The following is a 21756-nucleotide window of genomic DNA, read 5'->3' on the forward strand; positions in this document are numbered from 1 at the left end:
ACATAATTGATCGAACACTATTTGAAAATAATTATTTTTGCTGATGGAAATTCTTGATCAATCAACATTTATTTCTTGAATAAATTTATCAAATTATGTAAACTGTTGGGCCTAGGCCCAGTATAAAGTTTTAATAGGCTTATAATATTCAGACCCTGATTGAATTAAAGAGCTCATCAGCTAAACGAAGTTTCCCAACGCTGGAATTTGAGAGATTAGGGTTTTTTCTTGCGCCGTTGAATTGATCCGTGAAAATGATTTACGACGTGAATTCCCCACTTTTTCCGTTCGTTCCTCAGCCAGAAGGGCGGCGCCTCCGACAAGAGGTATATCTCTACTCGAATTTGAAGTTCTTTAGGTTTTGATTTTTGTCAATTTACGTTGCACAAAACTGTTTTCCGCAGGATTTGTTGCTTGTTAGTTGCCGCCTTGAATGTATAATGATTCTGTGATTTTGTGGTTTTGTTTTATAAAATTACAACAAATTTCACGTACCCTAAAGTTCGAAGATGGATTGTTATGTTAATGTTTTTTTTTTGTTCATTGATTGTTGCTTTATTTGGAATAATCTAATATTGCTCGATTAATTGATCTTGCAATAAACAATTCTAACTCGAGCTTCTTGTGATATTTTGCATATGTATAGAATTTTCCATTGATTGAATGAGTTAGAACTATAATTCTATGTCCAAAATGTTAACTTCTTTTTTCTTTCCCTGCATATTCTTGTTTAAATAATTATTGTAGCTCGCCAGCTGGTTTGGAATATAATCATATAGCACAGTGTTCATTTATTTTGCAATAGTTCTAACCTGAGATGTTTTGCATAATTATATAATTTCCCCAATTTATCACTATAGAAATGTAATTTCATATACAGATTGAGTGATTTTGTTCTGCCAGTTCTGTTTAGATCAGAGTTGAGAGGGATAATTGGAGTTCTAGTTGTACTTTATTTCTGCTCAATTTTGGATTTTTCCATGGTTATCATTGTTTGGCTTCACTTTATGCGACTTGCTTGCTTATCATTTGGAGATAATATATGTCCAATGAGTTACTTGCTCACTTTATGCTCTCATTTAAAGACAATATACATCCAGTGCTTGTTTTTGTAAGGAATCCATCAACCGATTTATGTATTTTTTGTGCACACACGAATTATCTTTTTCTATGTGTTTTCTCCTATTCTTGAAACTCGCAGTTAAAAAAAACTGTATATGACTTTTTTAGCAGAACAAGAACAATGTTTTTGATTCAATAATTTAATTTCCCTGACATTGGTGCTGACTCATTTCAAAAGGAAAACTGAAGAGCAGAAGCCGAAGGAACATAGGCCAAAGGCAAATGAGAACAAACCTGTTATGAACGAGTAAGCGTGCATTATGCAAGTACTAGTTTGGATGGAGTTTCCAAGTGTTTAGATGTTCACTTTATAAGTGCAACTCTCTAAACTTGAATATCGAGTTTGTTTCTCTAGACCATATGTAACAAGATATTGGTTTTTATTTAGTGAAGCTTTTTTTTCCTGATAATCTACTTGTCTCATGTTCTCCGCTTCTGTTATATGATGCGGCATATATCTATATGGTGTGCTGGTTTATATTTCGTGGTAAATTCCTCATCCCTTCTGGATGTTATGGTATCTATGTTATATGTCTTCCAGAGGGATTCTGAGTTATTTCCCTCTTTACTCTGTTTCTGCCTTTAGATGATAGAAGAATTAGTTTATGCTTCGTGGTTAATTCATCCCCCCTTCTGGATGTTATGGTATCTATGACATATGTCTTCTAGAGGGATTCTGAATTATTTCCCTCTTTAGTCTTTACTTCGTCTGCTTTATATTCATGAAAATCTTGCATTGTTGCTGCCTTTAGATGATAGAAGAATTACTTTATGCTTTTAACTTGTGAAAGCTTTGACTTACCTGGTGAAGTTTGTTGTGGGATTTACACAGTGAATGCTCTCACAAGATTGACACTGTAAAAATTGTGAAAATGGTCACAACAGACAATTAGGGGTCCACTAATCAGAAAAAAGGCTTAGGTGGTGGTTGTGAAAAAAGGTGGTGTGTGCAATGGAGTAGTAATTGAGTGTCCCCCATGTGAAGTTGATGACTTTGAACTTCCTTTTTTTCCAAACCAGAAACCCCTTTAGAATTCACCATCAATTAACCCCCCTTTATCTTATGTACCTTCCCCCATTATTGATGCTTGGGCTTTAATCACTGCCACATTAATAATTTGATCTTGGTTGAACAATCTGTAGGGTCTGATCAAGAAAGTGTGGATTGTCATGATCTATTTCAACTACTAGGTTACTATTCATCTGTGCATTTAAAAGACGGATTGGTGCTTTAATTATTTGCAAGATGCTTCGATGCATATTCTCTGCCATATAGAACTCGGATTAGTCAAATTTGTCTTTACATGTCATTATTTCTTTGTTACAATTTTTGCCTTTTTGTATTGTGGAGAATGTCGAGGCAGAGAGTATAGTGTTTAAGTGTGTTATTATTGAATGTAATTGATGGCCTTTGACTTGGCTTCAGCTCTAAATTTAATTATTTTTTCTCGCCCATGTGATGTATGTCTACGTTGGTTCTTTGCCGACTACTTTAATTGCATTAATTAGATAGGATTAACTTAATTATTTCCCATACAGTGCATGATCTATATTAGCCTTATATAAGAATGCTCATGTGAGTATGTTATGCGTAGCAATTGATTTATTTAAAACCGAATTCAAGATGATGCAAAAAGATAGCCAATGCAAAACTAGAATATAATAATTCAATAATCCAAAAAATATCATGGGCATAGTTATATTTTTCTTGTTTTTCTTCTCCATATGGCAAAAATATCGAATAAATTTGGGTTTGTTATAACTCAGCCTCCAAGATGGTTGTATTAATTTTGTTTCTGTACTGTAATATTTAATTTATTTCACTCCACGTTATAGTCACAAAATCACTTAATTGTAGTAATTATTAGATCATTCATTGTAATTCTCTATTTGAAGACATGTTTATCATATCTGATCCCACACAAGTTTATAAGCACATTCCTCAAATAGAGCTTAAAACACTACACTCCAATGCCTTTTCACATAGACCTAATAGAAAAGGTCATAATTTCGGTTGTTCAATGGAATCAAGAAATGCAAAAAGCTTTTCTTTCCAAAGCAAAATCACCCTTTTTTTTACTTAACTAATTTCTCTTCCCTTTATTCACGCCGCATTCACTACTTCCACAACTAGACTTCCCAATCACCAAGATTCCTTCTTCTAATTCTTCTTCCCCATTTCTTCACCATCTCCCATTTTTCTATTATTCCCAGAAATGTCTGAGCTGTGCATCTCCAAGTCTCGTTTTTCTAGTCCTCTGATCTCTGACTTCTTCATTTTCCTCTACTCCTCCATTCTCTCTCATCCCCTCTACTTCTCATACCTCATCTTCTTCTCCCCCTACCTCCTCAAGCTCCTCTCCTTCCTCTCCCCTCTCTTCCTCACCACTTGCCTCATCTCCCTCGCCTTCCTACAGAGACTGCAGCTCAACAGAGATCACCATCCCAATGAAGAGCTCCAAAGCTGTGAACTTTACGAAATCTTCTTCGGCCCTCCATCAATGGCAGAGGTGAGAGAAGAGTCACACCACACCCCCCAAAAAGATCCCATTTTGGAGCCGATTCCGCTGCCGGGCCTCGCCGGAGAAGCTCCGATCGCCGCTTCCGGAAAAATCAAGACTCCGGCTATGGAGGAGGAGAAGAGGTTTGATGATTCAGTGATCATGAATGCGGTGGTGTCGAGATCAAACTCGCTCTCTAGCTGCGGGTCGATGAGGAGGGAGAGGGAGTGGAGGAGGACGCTGGCCGGGAAACTATTCGAGGAGAGGCACAGCGGAGGAGGAGAGGGGATGGACTCGCTGTGGGAGATGGATTCGAACAAGAGCGGTGGGAGGAGAAAGAAGGTTGTTGAGGTGGAGGAGGAAGAGGATGGTGAGAATGAGATACGGCTGTGTTGTTTGCAGGCGTTGAAGATGTCGGCGGGGAAGATGAATCTTGGAGTGGGAAGGCCGAATCTTGTCAAGATTTCCAAGGCGATTAAGGGGATTGGGTGGTTGCATTTGCATAAGAGTAGCAAGAAGGTTCATAACAATGCTGATCATAAATAGATATTAGCTTCTACTTTTGAATTTGTGGTAAATACTAGTAGTAGCATATGTTTTAGTTGTTGGTGTTTTGTGTTTTCTTAATGTTCTTTTTTATATGGTTGATGAAATACTGAATTTTCTACTACTTTGTTAGATGCTCGTGATGTTCTGTCATAGATATATAATTTAGAAAGTACTCCTATGTTTAGTAAATTAGAGAAGATGAAAATAATGTGTTAACTTATTTTATGACGGATGGAATATTATTGTCATAGGAGATTAAGATGATCTAGTTACTACTACTTCTTCAATTTCATTGAACTTGTGTGTTTCTTTTGATTCAGGAAATTGAGTAATTGATATTGATTGAATTAAATAGAATTTAAAATAAAGTCAGTTGTTTTTTGCAATAAAGGGGAAAATGATTCAAATACGAACGCCTAAAATCAATATATGACTCACTTGCAATAAAATGGAAGGAGTATTAGTGCCACATTCGAAATTGGTGTGGTTTTAGGAAAAAAAGTTCTTGAATGTGAGCCTTTTTAACCTATTCTAAAAGGATAACATGTCAATGTTATTGGGGTGTTCAAATTTTATTGCCAAGACACTAATAATATTAACATATTTTCTTCTACATAATACAAAAAAAATCATCACAAGTGCCAATTTATTCATAGTATTATATAGTTCTGTTTCTTCCATTTCATAATTTTCAAGTATTACCCTGAAAAAAACATGCATTGTTAGAAAAAGTAAGAGCATCAGCAAAATTGATAGTACTAAAGTTTTTGTTATATTCCAAAATGAAACACAGTGAAAAAATTAGATTATATGATTAAAACACCATTGTGATAAGCAACAAATAAAATGGGAAACTGAATTTCATTCCAAGAAATGAGCCCAGTACAAAATATTTTAATTTTTCATCAGCCAATATGCTATAATTCAAAAAATAAAAAAACTAAACCTCAGCCTACTTATAGAAAACTGTACCCAAGAAGGGAAAACTGTGAACAAAACCGTAATAGGGACTAAGCTGTTCGACAAAATTTCCCTACAGATTTAAATAGAAACTAAAATAAATCCACCTAGTTGAAGCCACACACTGACTACCTACCTTCATTGCTCAAGCAGTAGCAGAAACCTGAGGAGCGACAGCGACAGTCTTTGTGTTGCCATTTGGGAAGCCACCAGCGCGGTTCATGCGACTGCCACCATTGTTGCTCATGTTTCAGACCTCTGATATCCATCACGATTTGAGAGCCTGCCACCCCTGCTGCCAAACTCACCACCCCTTCCATTGAAATCACCCCTCCCGTATCCCCTCCCACCTCCGTAGTTCCCACGTCCTCTTACTCCTTCACTTCTGAATCCACCAGAACCCCTTCCTGGTTGAAATCTCCCCTTGGAATTTCCTCGATTGTTAGTAGACCTCTTCTCCTCAACAAATGCTTGGCGTGTACCAATTGTCACGGGAGAAGCCTGAAACGTTGAGTTCATGTAAAAACTATGAATCAAACTCAGAGATTAGCCACCAGCTTCGTGTTGAGAGAGCTCCATATACATGGAAACTGATTCTTTCATAGATGATTAAGAAGCACTGTAAATGAATAACGTTCTCCATACGGACTTATTTCAGTGAATAAGGTGATATACTATGTGTGAAGAAGTATTATACAGAAATGAATAAGTTCTACATATGAACTTGGGTCAGAAAAGACAAAGTAAGCTTCGTCTATCATATAAGACATGTCTCCACAGGTGAAGCAGTTGAGACAACATATGCAGAAAATTATTATACTACATACATAAAAGTAAACACATAAGTTGAACTTAAACATTGTGCATGGTGGCCAATCAAGAGAGGGCCATCAATAATGAATTAGATCGCTAGGGAAAGATTAGCCAACATCAAATTCTAAGTAGTGGATAGCTTGCTTCTAAGAAAACAGAACTACATATTTGATCTAGACTAGACACAGAATTTTTTTGAAAGCTTCATGTTGCATGTGAGCATAAAATGCATACCTCGAGAGCTTTTTGTACTGAACTTGCATCCTCAAAATCCACAAAGCCAAAACAAAAGGCTTGTTGCTGCAGCAAGATAGTTAGGAGTGTTATTTTTTGTATCTATAAAGATTGACACCCACAGTAAGATCGCTTGCATGTGATGTGCCACAATTAATCGAAAACAGTAGTCGGAAATAAACATACTCTGTTGCTCCTAACTTGAATTCCATCGGGCTTGATAGTACCGAATTTCTTGAATACTTCCTCAAGTAAGCTCTCGGTAGCATTCATAGGGAGACCCTTTATGTATATTGAGTAACCATCAGCTGCATAAATAAAGAAGGGTGTATTAGAAAAATAGAAGAAAACATGATACAACCCTCGACAACCTGTTCTCATAATGGAAAATGGAAGTTAGAATATCATGCCTTCACCATCTGGGTTGTTTCCATTATCAACAACTTCTGAACCAGAAATAGGTCCATCAGTTGCTGGGGCAGAAGGTGGATGCACTGGCTCTACAATCTTTGGTGGAGCTTTCCGATGAGTCACTTGTGGAGGTGGAAGATGCAACATTTCCCTTGAGATGCATCACCTGCACATTACGTATATTAATGGATATAAACATTTGAAACGAGAAAGAGTTTCATAAAGTCTAAACAAACCATGAGCACAGTTCAGTCAGAACTTTGTTCATAATAACCACAAAACTATGAGACAAAAGATAAATATCTCAACTTCATGACTTGTGTCCTACTTACAATAGAAGCATAAGATTTCTTTGGCATTCCTCAATTTTGGCACTAGATTCAACAATCTTTTGAGTATCATCTTCAGCTTCATCAACGACCTCAGCCACAAACAACAATAGCCACACCATTACTCTCAGATGGGCTGTAAACTTCTCCTGCCACAGCTTCTTCCACAGGGTGCGCTATCCTCGTTGACAGGGACATGATTCTCCACAACTGTTGCTGGGCGGCAGATACTAAAAAGAGTACGATTTTATCACTTCACAATCGGCAATCAATAGGACCAGTATAAAAGTAGAGAGGTATATATAGGTTACCTAGCTCAGGAGAGGCAGGCACCACAATGTCATTGACCACGGCTGGGTTCGCAGGGACACTATCCAAATACCGAAACGTATCATTAAAACAAAGTAACCCTTGTCCTATGGGGCAAGGAAAAATGACTGCGCAAAATTGTAGCATGAGTTGTCGGTCTCCCTCATACAGCCGGTCACAAGAACATGAACTCCACCACTAAAGGACTCTTGAGAATCCACTGATTTAATCTCTGCTTTTCAACTTATCATTGTGCAGGAAAGAATCTTCGCATTAATGGCCTGTGCAATCACATCATAGCAGCACAACAGAGAACATTTTATCAACAATCAACATTTACTAATCGATTTAGAAACACGCATTAAATTACAATTATTTATGACAATCAAGAACAAATGGAGTGAACTTCGTCGAAAAACAAAAACAAACATAAGATAAGACCTTTTGTTTGCCTAATGGCTTGAACAATCAATACAAAAGTTTAAAAAAACAAACTTTCTGTTGCAAAATCGATAGTCACATCGACTTATTTTCTCATTTCAAGAACAAATTCGTGAGCTCCAATCTCAAACATTATGCAGTAGAGGGAGAGTGGAATTACTTCCATAGTGGTGGTGATGGTCATGGTGCCATCCTCCTCTTGTCGACCAAGCATACTTATGTCCTGATAAAATCGATGAACATGCCCCGGCGATAGATGCAGAATGTGATAATACTGTGTCACAAATGCGTTCCCAACCTAGCTCACACCAAAGAGCCGAATTAGCAACAACAACAAAATAATAAAAAATCCTCAACAAAAAAAAACTTACAACACTAGCAGTAACAAGTTGCTGAGCTACTAACGCCGCTGCCATCCCCAATCTCACCTACAACAGCCCTAAACACATTAACAACGAATTAATCACGCCGCAGTTAATTAAAAAAACTAACTTTACGGATCACTTCCTACCAATCAAATCAAATTAAATCACATCAAAATTCATAGAAATTCGCGGGTAAATCGTAATAGATTGTCGCCGTACCTGGAAGCAAATCGATTAGCCGCAAAGAGCAACGAGAAATAAACGGATTTCGAAATCCGAAAATCCTCCGCAGCTCCGGCGACGGAATCTAGGGCTTGGACGACGTCGATGGAGGCGCGGCGGTGGATGAGGATCTCGAAGAGGCGCGAGCGCTGGCAGTAGAGAGAGAGAGGGCGAAGAAGAAGAAGAAGAAGAAGAAGAAGGGTTTCCGAAGATTTATGAATTTATATATTAGTATTTTAATCGAAATTAACTAAAGATTAGCTATCGAAAGGAACACTAAGAGCATCTCCAATGGTCGGCGTCACCACCGGAGCGCCGATTTTTCGCCCACGCCGGTTTGACGCCGAACCATTGGAACCGGCGTGGGCGAAATCGGCGTCAAAATCGGCGTCGCCATGCCGATTCCCGCGCTGACGCCGGTTCCCACGCCGATCCTCACGGGCGCCATTGTGGCTCCCGGATCGGCGCCAAACCGGCGTCGGATTTAAATATTTTTTTTTTTTTTCGCAAAACACTATATATACGCGCGTTGAACCTCATTTTCATGCGTTTGTGGCATGTCGACTGCATTGCTGATATAATGTATGCCTGTATTATCATGCACAACATGATCGTCGAAGATGAAGGTGTACAACTGACTGATTGGGCCACCGACGATAATGAAGCAGGTCCAAGCCACGGCGTCATCACCGCCAACGTACGAGGTGGGGTACCGCACGATGAAGAAGCCCTCCTCCAAGCACATGCCGACATGCGTCAGACGGAGGCTCATATTCGACTGCAAAATGATTTAGTTGAAGAGTTGTGGGCGCTGAGGACTGCAAGGCGGTAGTTTTTATGCAAATTTATGTAATTTTTTAAATGTAATATTTTTAATTATTGTACTTTTTTTTATATTAATGTAATAAAAAATTTTAATATTATTATTCGAATTTTCCGTATTTGTCTCGTATTTAAATTCCGTATGTTGATACAAGTGTAAATTAAATTATATAATTGTTATTAGTGATGTGGATAGGTAGTGTGAAGGCTATTTGATGGCTATTTGATGTCCAGTTGATGTGGCAAGCTGATGTGGCAGGAGAATTGTAGTGCTGATGATGTGGCAGTGTGAAGGCTATTTGACGGCTATTTGACGTCCGTCAGCATTGGAGATGCTCTAATTTCGCCCTCTTTGGCTCTTTCCGTTTTAAATAAAGATAAATACGGAGTACTTCTAAAATAATCCTTATAATCAAATTCGGTCAAATTTTGGTGAATCTTATTGGATTCGAAATTCAAACATTGATTTGAGAAATTTAAAAATTGAAACATAATAATTTAATAATACGTTTTCAAATCTTATAGAATTAATCATAATTTGACTATTTTAGATTTAAAATAACTATTCGTAATTCTTTTTAATACAGTTCTCTTTTCTTCGTTTTTTTTCATTTGATCACTGTGTTAGAAAAATGGGCCTCTAATGGACAGTATCAACTATCAACAAGAAATGACTATATTTGTATTAATATATTTTAATGTTTTTGTTTAATTATTAGAGTGAACTACATAAAATGTCCCTGACGTTTTTATTTATTTCACTCCAGACCCATGACTTTTAAAAATATCGCCACAAGTCTCTAGCCTTTAACATAATCACGTATCGTATATTTGTAGCCATTTTTCGGACTATAATACCCTTATGCCATGCAGGGCATTTAAGATAAAGAGGGAACATCATTTTAAGTCTATGAACTTTGCCAAAGTATCATTTTAGGTCCGTGAACTTTGAAAATCTTATTTTAGGTCCGTGAACTTTGAGTTAGTTTCATTTTAGGTCCTTTTTACTATTTCCAAGTTTTTTGGACGAAAATACCCTCAATACCTTAAAATATATATATTTTTAATAAATTTATCATATACTCATATTTTTTTATAAATATATTTACAATATATTTTTGTCAAATTTTCTAAATATAATTTGACCTTAAATATTATCACTTAATTTTGTGACATGCAAGTAAAATTGCTTCTTCAATTTTTTATATTAATTTTTTTTAAATTGAATAAATAACTTTTCTCTAATAATAAAAAATTGAATAAAGATCTTTTCTTGCATGTCACAAAATTAAATTATAATATTGAAGGTCAAATTATATTTAGAAAATTTGTCAAAAATATATTGTAAATATATTTATAAAAAGATCTTTATTCAATTTTTTTATTATTAAAGAAAAGTTCTTTATTCAATTTTTAAAAAAATTAATATAAAAAATTGAAGAAGCAATTTTACTTGCATGTCACAAAATTAAGTGATAATATTTAAGGTCAAATTATATTTAGAAATTTGATAAAAATATATTGTAAAGATATTTATAAAAAAATATGAGTATATGATAAATTTTTAAAAATATATATATTTTAAGTATTGAGGGTATTTTCGTCCAAAAAAACTTGGAAATAGTAAAAAGGACCTAAAATGATACTAACTCAAAGTTCACGGACCTAAAATAAGATTTTCAAAGTTTACGGACCTAAAATGATGTTCCCTCTAAGATAAATTACCAACCCTTGCCAGCCTACTCTGCACTTTTGTAGACATTTAGCATGCCTATTCTACACTTTTGTCAAATCAGTAGTCTGTTATCTAATAAAAGAATCATAAATATATATGAATTTTAGGCATTAGCTTCTCGAAAGAGGCAGTACTATTATTTGTTGAGATCTATAGGCTACGACACTATATGATGTTCTTTAATGTTGTTGGAATTTGTTCTCCTAATTAGAGACCCTAGCTTTTTGTTATGGAAATTGTTTGTTATTATTTGCAAGTCCAAAAATGCAGAAAGGACTGACATTAGCCCATTACCTCTACTCAATTCACTTTTCATTATGAGATTTTTAAATATATTTATGAGATTTTATGAAATATACTTTACCCATTATTAAAGTGAAAAAATTAATTCCTCATTCATTATGAATTGTTTTAAATTACTCCACAATTTTACTCGTAAAAAAGAGTTTATATCACTCATTCATTTACTTAAAAAATTAAATTGTATCCTATCGACTCGTCACACCCGAATAAAGTAGGAGTAGTAGAAGTGCTGAATATTACGTTGCTTATTCCCTCGGAAACAGTAAATCAATAATTTTAGGGAGAAAACAGTAAACAGTATTTGGCCTCGGAAGTGATGTGGCCAATAGTTTTAGGGAGAATTGGTATATTGCGGGCAACCATAAATCATGCTCAGATAATTTATCCACACGGCCACACCTAACTACTTTGAATATAAAATAATTCCATTAATTTTTCATTATTATTATTGTTATCATTCAATTTTACAAAATTACAAATTTACGGTTTATATTTTCAAACAGTTTTTATCCCATATTATCTCGTTGATTATAGGTGACTAAGCACTTTATTAATTAAATGGGATAAAGAAAATAAAAAAGGCAAACGATATTAAATGTGACTGCCTGCACCAAATTGATCGGTCATTTAAACAGTAAGTAAATGTTCATTAATTTGTGGGGAAAACATTAAAAATCACTAGAAATGGATTGTTACGTACCTGGACTATAAATACCATATTAATTAGTATAAATACCATACCCATGTCCTTTTTTAAATATTGAAGAATATATCCAAATTAATTGGTGATATTAAAACTACCCCATACTTCAAAAACTACATTGGATGATTCTTATATGTATTGACCATATTTTCTAGGAGTATGTTGTTTTAATTAATTAAAATACAATGTTATAAATAAAAAAGAAGATGGGACACGACTGCAAAGTGAAAATTTTGAAATGTATTTGTTAAATCACAAATGGAGTCTGGTATAAGTGGCAGCCGCTGACGCACACCCGTCAAATCGCCACTGCAGAAGTCCGTGTGATATGCCCATAATGCCCTTTTAGGGCTAAAGGGCCTTTTAGTCCGAAAAAACCTGATATGTGATTATGTTAAAGGCCAGAGACTTATGACGATATTTTTTAAGTCAGGGATCTGAAGTGAAACAAATGGAAACGTCAGAGACATTTTATGTAGTTCAGTCTAATTATTAATAGAGTGTAAATGTAGCAACAACAGATTTTGGTTGCATAGCTCTATATAAGCTATAGCTATGGGCCTCAATCATAATAATAGGTCACACTAATTAGAATAGAAAACCTTTTTAGTGGCACTAATGAAAGCCCATTTAGTACACAACACCATTTAAAGTACTGTATAATGTATCATGTCTAATAAACTCATTTTAAAATATTATCTACTGACCCATTTGATACATCTATCATTGTTTGGTAACCATTAGCCTCAAATTTGAATTTAGGCTTAGTCTTGGCGTCAAGATAGTGTTTTGAAGTATTACTTACTACGCGTTAACTAGTCTAACTAAGTTTACAAAATACAAATAGCAGAGTTAACTAGTCTAACTAAGTTTACAAAATACAAATAGCAGTAACTTAACGCCAGTTTTGGTAATAAATTTATAATATATAGACCACCACAATTACTAATGGACAAATGAAAACAAATACAGTAATTAAATTACAACCCCAATGACAGAAAGATTAGGATATAGTCTAAACTAAAATGACAATGAAGAAAAATAAATATATAAACAAAGCTACAACCCCTATATAAACTAAATAAAGAAAATGGTTTTTTAACTAAACAATCTATTAATAATAATTAAATAAATAAAAAAGTCAGCATAAGTAAATTACAACGAGGATTTAAAAAAGGACAAACTAAAATGATATTACATTCTTCATACCATAGTGTCTTTTGAGTGAGAATAATGGAATTAATACACAAAGAATCATCATCCATCTTACCAAACAAACCAATTTTTGTAAGACTTTTCTTCTTGTTAGAGTAATATAGAAAGTGCTCCCCATTCCATAACGTCAACATGTCTCCATTCTCGTAAACATTGATAGGCTGAAGACGTTTGTGTAAACCATGACCATAATAAGGATGTTTGATGAGGACCCTTAAAAGAGGTGCTTGCCTAATGTAGACATGTACCTTGCACCAACATTTCTCGACTTCTTCATATTCCTTCAATAACCAGATCACATGATCATTGTCACATTCATATTTTGGTCCCCCAAAGTATACAACATTCCATTGACAGAGATAGTTCTCTTGAGACATTCAAGTGGGGGAGAGAATGTGCTAAAACATTCTTTCTCAAGATCAAAGCAGCAAATATAAGGAGTCTCGCTTCCATTTGAAACAAACCAGTGGAGATTGCCACTAACAAATGCAGCAACGGAGTTGTAACAACGATCAAACGAGGGGATAACACCTTTAACGCGTCTCCACGATGATACCGATTCAAGAGTGTATACATGGCATCCGTCGTAGTTAGGGTTAAGATATACAACCTTATGTTGTCCGCTAATTTTGCTCACTCCAATTCCATAACAATCTTCTCGAGGGCGAGTAAGACGGCCACGAAGCTCAACAAATTCACGGGTGATAGGATTACATACATAAAGATGATCACGAAAAGGATTTTTCAGAAGAAGCAAACCATTGGAAGAACCTTGTATTGTTGTTGCTTGGGGGAAATCAAACTTTGTGATTGGATTCGGCTTGCGCTTGGGCTTCTCTTCCAATTTGAAAAGATTGAACCAATTTGCATTAGTACCAGGTATCGAGACTACTAGGGTAGGAGGGGATTTAGAAAAATGGGACTTGAAAAAATAGTTACTATCAATGAGATTGAGCCACGGTTTGCAAACACATTTGCAAGTTGCAATGTATTCGAGAGGGAGTCTCAACAAGATATCAGTGAGGATCTCTGATGGTAGGTATTTAAAGAAATCTTGCTTCATTCTTTGATGGATTGAGTCTTTGGAGATCATATTCTAACTTTGAACCAAAAGAATAATAAGCATGCCAGAGATTACACACCAAAAAAATAAAAGCATACTACAATTTACTTTTTCCATGAATTATAGTTGTAACACTGCACATGAAATTGTTTCTTTCTGTATAAAACTGCACACCACTTCTCTCCAGCAAATTCACACCACCTCTCTATTTTATCTCTCTAGCAAATTTCGACTGTTGTTTATTTTCACACCAAATGCACACCACCTCGAATTTGGGTTCTCCTATGGAATTGGTGTTCTATTTATAAGATTTTATGACTTGCCTTATATAAATAGGATTTATGTGATTTCACAAAGAGATTCCTAATCGCCCAATATAATTATGTTAATTTTATCATAGAGTTAATATTGCTCACAAAAAGTTTAACATAAAAACACAGAGAGATTGGGTTCTTAAGACATATGCTGAGTTAAAAGAGGACTTTAATTTGCGGGCAGAGTTTTTTTAGTTCTTTCTTAAATATTATTGCAGTATAATATCTGTTAATTATTCATATTATATCATTAAGTTTTACTAATATATAGAACTAGTATTAATTTTGAGGACAGGAGGTACATCAATATGTCCTATTGACTAGAATATTCTACTTTGATGAAAAAATGTTAGTTCTAAAAAATGTACTAGTATTTTTACATTATTTATACATTTTATAAATATCATACAAAATGAAAAAAGGGATTTAAAAAAACCTTTCAAAATATAGCAAAAATTAAATTTGATTATTCTAATTAAATTTTGGATACTATCAAATTTATTAGAGAAATTTAATTTTACAATACTAAATTTTTCTAATCATTTATGTAATATTTATTTAAATTTTGGATATGCTATTAAAATATGCATATCATTGGATTTATTCCGAAATTTATTAGATTTGATAGTAAAATATTTTATATTTCAATTATTTTCTATACATAATTCTATATGCATAATACCCTAAATTAAACTAGTTATTTTGTTTTAAAATTTCTCATAATGACAAGAAGATATTCACAATTAATTTGTATAAAAATTTTATAAATGTTCAAAATAGATTAATGATGCGAATCAAATTTCCTATCCTTGTTCTCGTTCATTTTATGTGTTGTTACGTATGTTTAGAGTTAAAAAGGTGTTAATTTTCATTGTAGAACGGAAATGGTGATGTGAAATTAAAGAAGTTGGATTGAAATAGAGTAGAAAATCTCTTGCTTTTCTTTTTGCCAAATAAACCCATTTTTGTGGCTTGGTATATTTGATTGTTAGTTCTTGCATGTATTATATAGAGGATTAAGTATAGGGGGATCGAATTATATGAAATGTGATTTTGTAATCGAATTTTTAGTTATGAGGATGGGATATAATGTAACTTTTTTAATGATTGCGGTAACAATTGTTTGGTTGTCTTGATTTAGTTATGTCGATGAGAATGATGATTTTTTAAATGATATATTAGTGTTCGAGATAAATATAGCAATGTGTGTTATGTGGGATGTAGAATGTGTCATCCGTTTTGCTTTCTTTACACACTAAAACAATTTCTTAGAATATTTGTTTAGTCAAAAGAGAACTTTAATATGTTGACACAGAGATTTTTAATTATTAATTCTAATTGAAAAGTAAAACAACCACTTGTGTTTTTCGTGCTAAATATATCCACTCATTTAAGCAATATTTATTTTAAATTTTTGATATGTAATCAAAATATGCACTGCATTGGATTCATCCCAAAATTAATTAGATAAGTTAGTAAAAAAAATTATATTTCATTAGTTTTTTACACATGCCGTCAGCCGTCAACTTAAAATTTAAAACATTCTGTAAATAGTTATACGATGACGTGTATGATAAGAAGATTTTCACAATTTACTAGTGTAACAAGTTTATAAATGTTAAAAATAGATTAATGATGCGAATCAAATGTGGTGTTATGTATGTTTGGACAAATTGGAAAAAATATCAAAAAAAATTAAAAGCCTACTGAATAATTAACACTATAAGTGCTGGGCGGTAGTACAGATCCTCCGGCTCCGGCGCCGGCGATATACTCCGGCGGTATGGCTCCGGCGTTGTGGAAGGGGGATAGTGGTAGTACGGCACCAGCTGCTGCTCCGTCACCGGCGCAGGGGGGTAGTCGTAGTGCCGCACCAGCTGCATCTCCGGCTCCGGCGTCGGGGGATCATGGGAGGTCGAAGCCTCGTGTCTAGAGCGCCGCTCTGCGGAAAAGAATCATTTTTATTTTTTAGTTTATGTTTTTGGAGTTTTGGTGGTTTGTATTTAAGTTATAGAGAGGGTTTTGTGTATTGATAATTGATATGGATATATCATATGTGGATCTTGGGTTTGTTTTGATCGAATTTTGGGTGTGATTTTTTGTATAATGAGTTTAGTTATGTATGAGGGTAAAATGTCACGATATTGGTGATTATGGTGGAAAATTTGGTTCTTGATTTTGTTATGTCGATGAGAAGAAAACATATTAGAATTCATTTTTTTTAAAAGTATAGAAAACGACTTAATAATAAATTATTTAAATATATATGAGAATATCAGTTCGAAAATATTTATAAGGGAGTTTGAGTTTATGACTTTGAGTTAGGGGTAGAAGTTTAATAGTTTGGTCATATTAATAATTTGAAAATGTAGGAGAATACTAATAGTGTAATATGGACGAGCATCAACAATTTTAGAAAGTGTATGTACGTCTTAAAAATAAATATATGTACATAAGTAGTTATAAACGATGTTCTTAACCTAATTGTAATATTGAAGGGTTGTGTAATCAAGTAGTTGATGTTTGTAACTATTTTTAAGTAATGATATAATTCGATCTTTAGTTATATTGATACTTTAATTAATTGGACTATTGAATAAAGGAAGGTATAGATTTTATGGGCCTAGTGGAAGTAAGTAATCTAGATTTCTTAAATTAATACGCGATATGAATATATAATATTTTGCCTATAAGATAAATAATCTGATTGAAGAATGGGCTAGCCAGAAATTCTTAAATGAACGGGCTAGGGTGACCCAATAAAAAGTTAAAAACTAATAACTCAACAAATATAATGTGTAACACCCCGAAAAAAAAGGGAGAAAAAAAAAAAAGAAGAACCGCATCACATCAAGCACGTTTTCCAAATGACGGTTCGCGTTCTACGAACGACGGTTCAACTTCACAAGAGTCGTGCCAGGACGGACTCGCGCCGGATAGCCGTGACGAGTGCCGGGCAGCACAGGGACAACCCGTCTTCTGTCCTCCGGGTCTTGCTCGATCACCACTTTTTGCACTCCCGATACCTACACGAAAGAATAGACCACGTATCAAATACACTTTCGACATCAAATCAAGACGAAAAGTTGGATAAGAACCACATCGCATCAAGCACGTTTTCCTAACTACGGCCGCATTAATTACTCGTCGTATCGAAACGAAAAGACGTGATTTTTTGTCTTTTGTGAAAAATGAAATTTCATTTCCATTTATTTTTTTTCCTCCTTTGACTATAAATATAACTTCCATCCACTTCAAATTCTTTTACTTCTCAACAAAGAGCTACCATCAAGATTTCCGACCCCTCTTCATCATCTCCAAAATTTCATTCAATTCTTGTTTCTTGCATCAATTGGAGTGGATTTTCAAGAGTTTCCGACGAATCATGCCAACGCTTGTTTCTACCGTTCGTTTTTCTTGATTCGAGAAGGTATAACTAAGATTTTCTTCTCATCTCCTTCATTGAAACCTTATTCTTGATCCCTACATGCATATAGTAGTGTAGGAATCATAGATCACAAAAATTAATCGGTGGGAATTTGTGTTTGCATGAGAACTTGGATGAATATGCGATTTTGAATGAGTTTATGTGGAGTTTGATTTAAATCCTTGGTGAATAATGTGAGTTTATGTGAGAGCATGATTGTGATAAACTTTTAATCATGATTGTGTATTATAAGCATGAAGAAAATTATGTTTGGATGATTGAGGAAGAAACTCTAATTTCGAATTTGTGAGTATAAAATCTGTGGTGTTCGGACAGTGTATTCCGACGTATATTTGACTGACCAAACGATCTTATTTTAGTGCGAATTTTTAACTGAGTAAACTTCAAGGTGTTTTCTGTGTCTCGTGTAAATTTCAGCCCTTTTTGTCAAAAAGTGATTTTTTGAAAAATGTTTGAAATTGACTGCGCAATGCTGCCAGAAACTTGTGTTCTCGCCCAGAAAGTTTCGTATTCTTCTTGACCAACCAAATGACCTCCGTTTGATGTGATTCTTGAACTAGATGAAAATTTGAAGTGTCTTCTGAGTCTTGTAAAAATTTTAGCCTTATTAGACATCGGATGAATGTTTGGTGAATTTTTCAAATGAACTGCGCAGTGCTGCCAGAATTTTTATGTTCCGATCAGAGAGTTGCATAAATGTTTTGACAGACCAAATGATATGATTTCGGTGTGAAATTTTAACTGGATGAACTTGAATGTGTCTACTGTGTTTGACCAAATTTTAGCGTCATATGAGGACGGATGGATTTTTTGGTGATTTTTACAAACCAACCGCGCAGTTCTGCCATATTCGTTGTTATGTGGGAATATCACTTGTTGCCAAGTTGAGTGAATTATACGATGCATGTATGTTTTAGGAATGTATCCTATGACGTGATGCATGTGTGATTTGAGAAAAGTATTATGACATGTCTTTCTTGTGTTGGTGAAAGTTGGGATGGGTAAGAGAACGATAAAAAAAGAGGAACGATAGGACATGCATGATAATGTGGATCCTAATTTCAAATAGAAGTTTTAAATGGATGAGGAATTGCCTACTAAAAATCGCCAATCACCTAATTTGCTAATTAATAAACCAATAAATGAACCAACATTCTACAAATCTGTTAGTAATATGTGTTGAGTAGGGAGAATATATTCATTCAAGTGTATTGATCGGTAGGAATAATACATGCCTTAATAGGCAGAGGGGATTTTTACATATGGTAAGATACAAGCTTGATTTGTCCTAGCTATAATTGGGGAGGAATCATTGTAATTGATCTCGTAATCTTTACATTAATTCCGTGATTATTTGCATATCTTCCAACACTCCCCCTCAAGTTAAGCAAGGGGATTTCCCATTCTTAACTTGCCCAATACTTCATTAAAGCTTCTTGCGTCCACAGCCTTTGTGAGGATATCGGCTAGCTGATCCTTCGACCGGACATATGGGAGATCTATCACTCTTCCTTCTATGTTCTCCTTGATGAAATGTCGATCCACTTCAACATGCTTTGTTCGATCGTGCTGCACCTGATTTTCAGATATACTGATAGCTGCTTTATTATCACAAAACAATTTACACGGCTCCTTTGACATCAAGCCGAGTTCTGTCAGTAATTTCTTTAGCCACAATATCTCTGTTATCCCACTTTTAATTCCACGAAATTCTGCTTCTGCACTTGATAGAGCTACCACCTTCTGTTTTTTGCTTCTCCACGTCACCAGATTACCTCCAACGAAGGTAAAATATCCAGCAGTTGATCTCCGATCATTCGGATTTCCTGCCCAATCTGCATCCGTAAACCCATGTACCTCCAAGTTCCCATGATTTTCGAACAGAATCCCGTGCCCTGGTGTTCCCTTCAAATAGCGCACAATTCTCAAGACTGCTTCCCAGTGATCAACTTGAGGTTTGTGCATGAACTGACTGACTATTCCCACGGCGTATGCAATGTCGGGTCTCGTGTGAGAGAGATAGATGAGCTTACCCACTAGTCGCTGATATCTTGTTTGATGTGTGAGTTCAGCTCCTTCGGTCAGTCGTAGACCGTGGTTCTGCATCATCGGGGTCTCTGCAGGCTTGCAGTCGAGCATTCCTGTCTCAGCCAAGAGGTCAAGAACATACTTCCTCTGATTTATAAATATTCCCTTCTTTGATCTCATCACTTCAATGCCCAGAAAGTACTTGAGTAGGCCCAGGTCCTTCATCTCAAACTCGGTGAATAGGTTCTCCCTCAACTGTTTGATTTCGTCCTCATCATCCCCAGTAAGAATCATATCGTCCACATAAATAATCAGACAGGTGATCTTTTCTTCTCTCCTTTTTATGAACAAAGTATGATCAGAGTTACTTTGTTTGTACCCATATTTCTTCATTACTTCTGTAAATCTTCCAAACCACGCTCTCGGTGACTGCTTCAATCCACAAAGTGTCTTCTTGAGTTTGCACACTTCGCCCCCTCTGAACTCCTCATCGAACCCTGGTGGAGCTTCCATATAGATCGGTCGTGTCAGCTCTCCATGCAAGAACGCATTGGTCACATCGAACTGATGCAGTGGCCAGTTTTTTGTTGCTGCAATAGAGAACAACACGCGGATCGTGTTCATCTTTGCTACTGGTGAGAAGGTCTCGGCATAATCCACTCCATAGGTTTGTGTATATCCCTTAGCCACCAGTCTCGCTTTGTAGCGATCAACCGATCCATCTGGTTTCCTCTTGATTGTAAAGACCCAGCGGCACCCCACTGGTCTAGATCCTTCCGGCCTTTTACAGATTTCCCATGTCTTATTCTTCATTAGTACCTTCATTTCCACAATCATCGCTTCCTTCCAATGTGGGATCTTAATCGCCTCCTCTGCTGTCCGGGGAAGTTCCTCTTCTTCGTATAAGGCAGTCATAAAAGCCTTTGCCATCTTGGTCAGATTTGCCGACGCGAAGTTGCCCACTGAATATCTGCTCTTCTTTGATATACGCTCGGGACTGTATCGTTTAGGTGGAACACCCCTTGTACTCCTTTCTGGAAGAATGTACTGTCCAGTGTCCCCATCAATTGCAGCACTTCCCGTGGGTTCTACATCAGCATCATTAGGAACAATTGTACTATTGACATTGGTTTCAGTGTTTACCTCGGATATCACTGGAGGAGGATGTTCAGATGTGGGTGACTGAGGAGGCTCTGCCGGTGACAAAACGGGCTCGGCGGCAGTGCTAGTTGGCTCTGTTGGTTCCGCCACAGAGTCGCTTGGTGGTGGCACAAACCAATTTAGGGGTCCACTTGACCTATCAATCAGTCTACTCTCCCCCTGACCACTAAGATTGGTGTAGAAATATTCGCATTCCAAGAAGTTGCAGTTCATTGTCGTTATAATCTTCCTAGACGATGGGTCATAACACCTATATCCTTTTTGATTTATTTCACCCCAAAAAAACACATTTTATGGCGCACGAGGAAAACTTTGTTCGTTCGTGTTTAGGAACATGAACATAGACCGAGCATCCAAAGATTTTAAGGGGTAGGGTGAGAGGTTCAAGCACATCGGCTAGGGAAGACAAGAGGTTCAACGGGGTTTTCATGTTTAAGATTTTCGTAGGGAGTCGGTTCACTAAATAAACGGACGTAGCAACAGCTTCAGGCCATAAAAATTTCGGGACTTTTGAGTAAAAAAACAACGCACATGTGATTTCCAAAATGATCCTATTTTTTCTTTCGGCTACTCCGTTTTGTTCGGGGGTATAGGGGCATGAGGTTTGATGAACTAACCCGTTGTCTGTGAAAAAATTTGACATGTCTTTGTTAACGAACTCCCTCCCATTGTCGGACCTAAGAATTTTTATCGTGGTCTGAAATTGAG

General features: G+C 35.7%; 1 protein-coding gene, 1 long non-coding RNA gene and 1 pseudogene across 2 annotated transcripts; 1 reads left to right on the forward strand and 2 right to left on the reverse strand.

The window, feature by feature from the left end:
• Positions 1 to 239: 239 nt before the first annotated feature.
• LOC121788366 lies at positions 240 to 1532 on the forward strand. Its single transcript, XR_006047722.1, has 2 exons — positions 240 to 326; positions 1301 to 1532. It is a non-coding gene; the product is annotated as an uncharacterized LOC121788366 (long non-coding RNA).
• A 3482-nt stretch (positions 1533 to 5014) lies between these two features.
• LOC121788363 lies at positions 5015 to 8091 on the reverse strand (annotated as a pseudogene).
• Positions 8092 to 13329: 5238 nt separating this feature from the next.
• Positions 13330 to 14097, reverse strand: LOC121788367 (putative F-box protein At1g47790). Its single transcript, XM_042187060.1, has one exon. The coding sequence runs from the start codon at positions 14095 to 14097 to the stop codon at positions 13330 to 13332; it is 768 nt and encodes a 255-aa protein (XP_042042994.1).
• Between the last annotated feature and the right edge of the window lie 7659 nt (positions 14098 to 21756).

The sequence above is a fragment of the Salvia splendens genome, unplaced genomic scaffold (assembly GCF_004379255.2).
Source record: "Salvia splendens isolate huo1 unplaced genomic scaffold, SspV2 ctg1024, whole genome shotgun sequence".
Classification (NCBI taxonomy): Eukaryota; Viridiplantae; Streptophyta; class Magnoliopsida; order Lamiales; family Lamiaceae; genus Salvia; species Salvia splendens.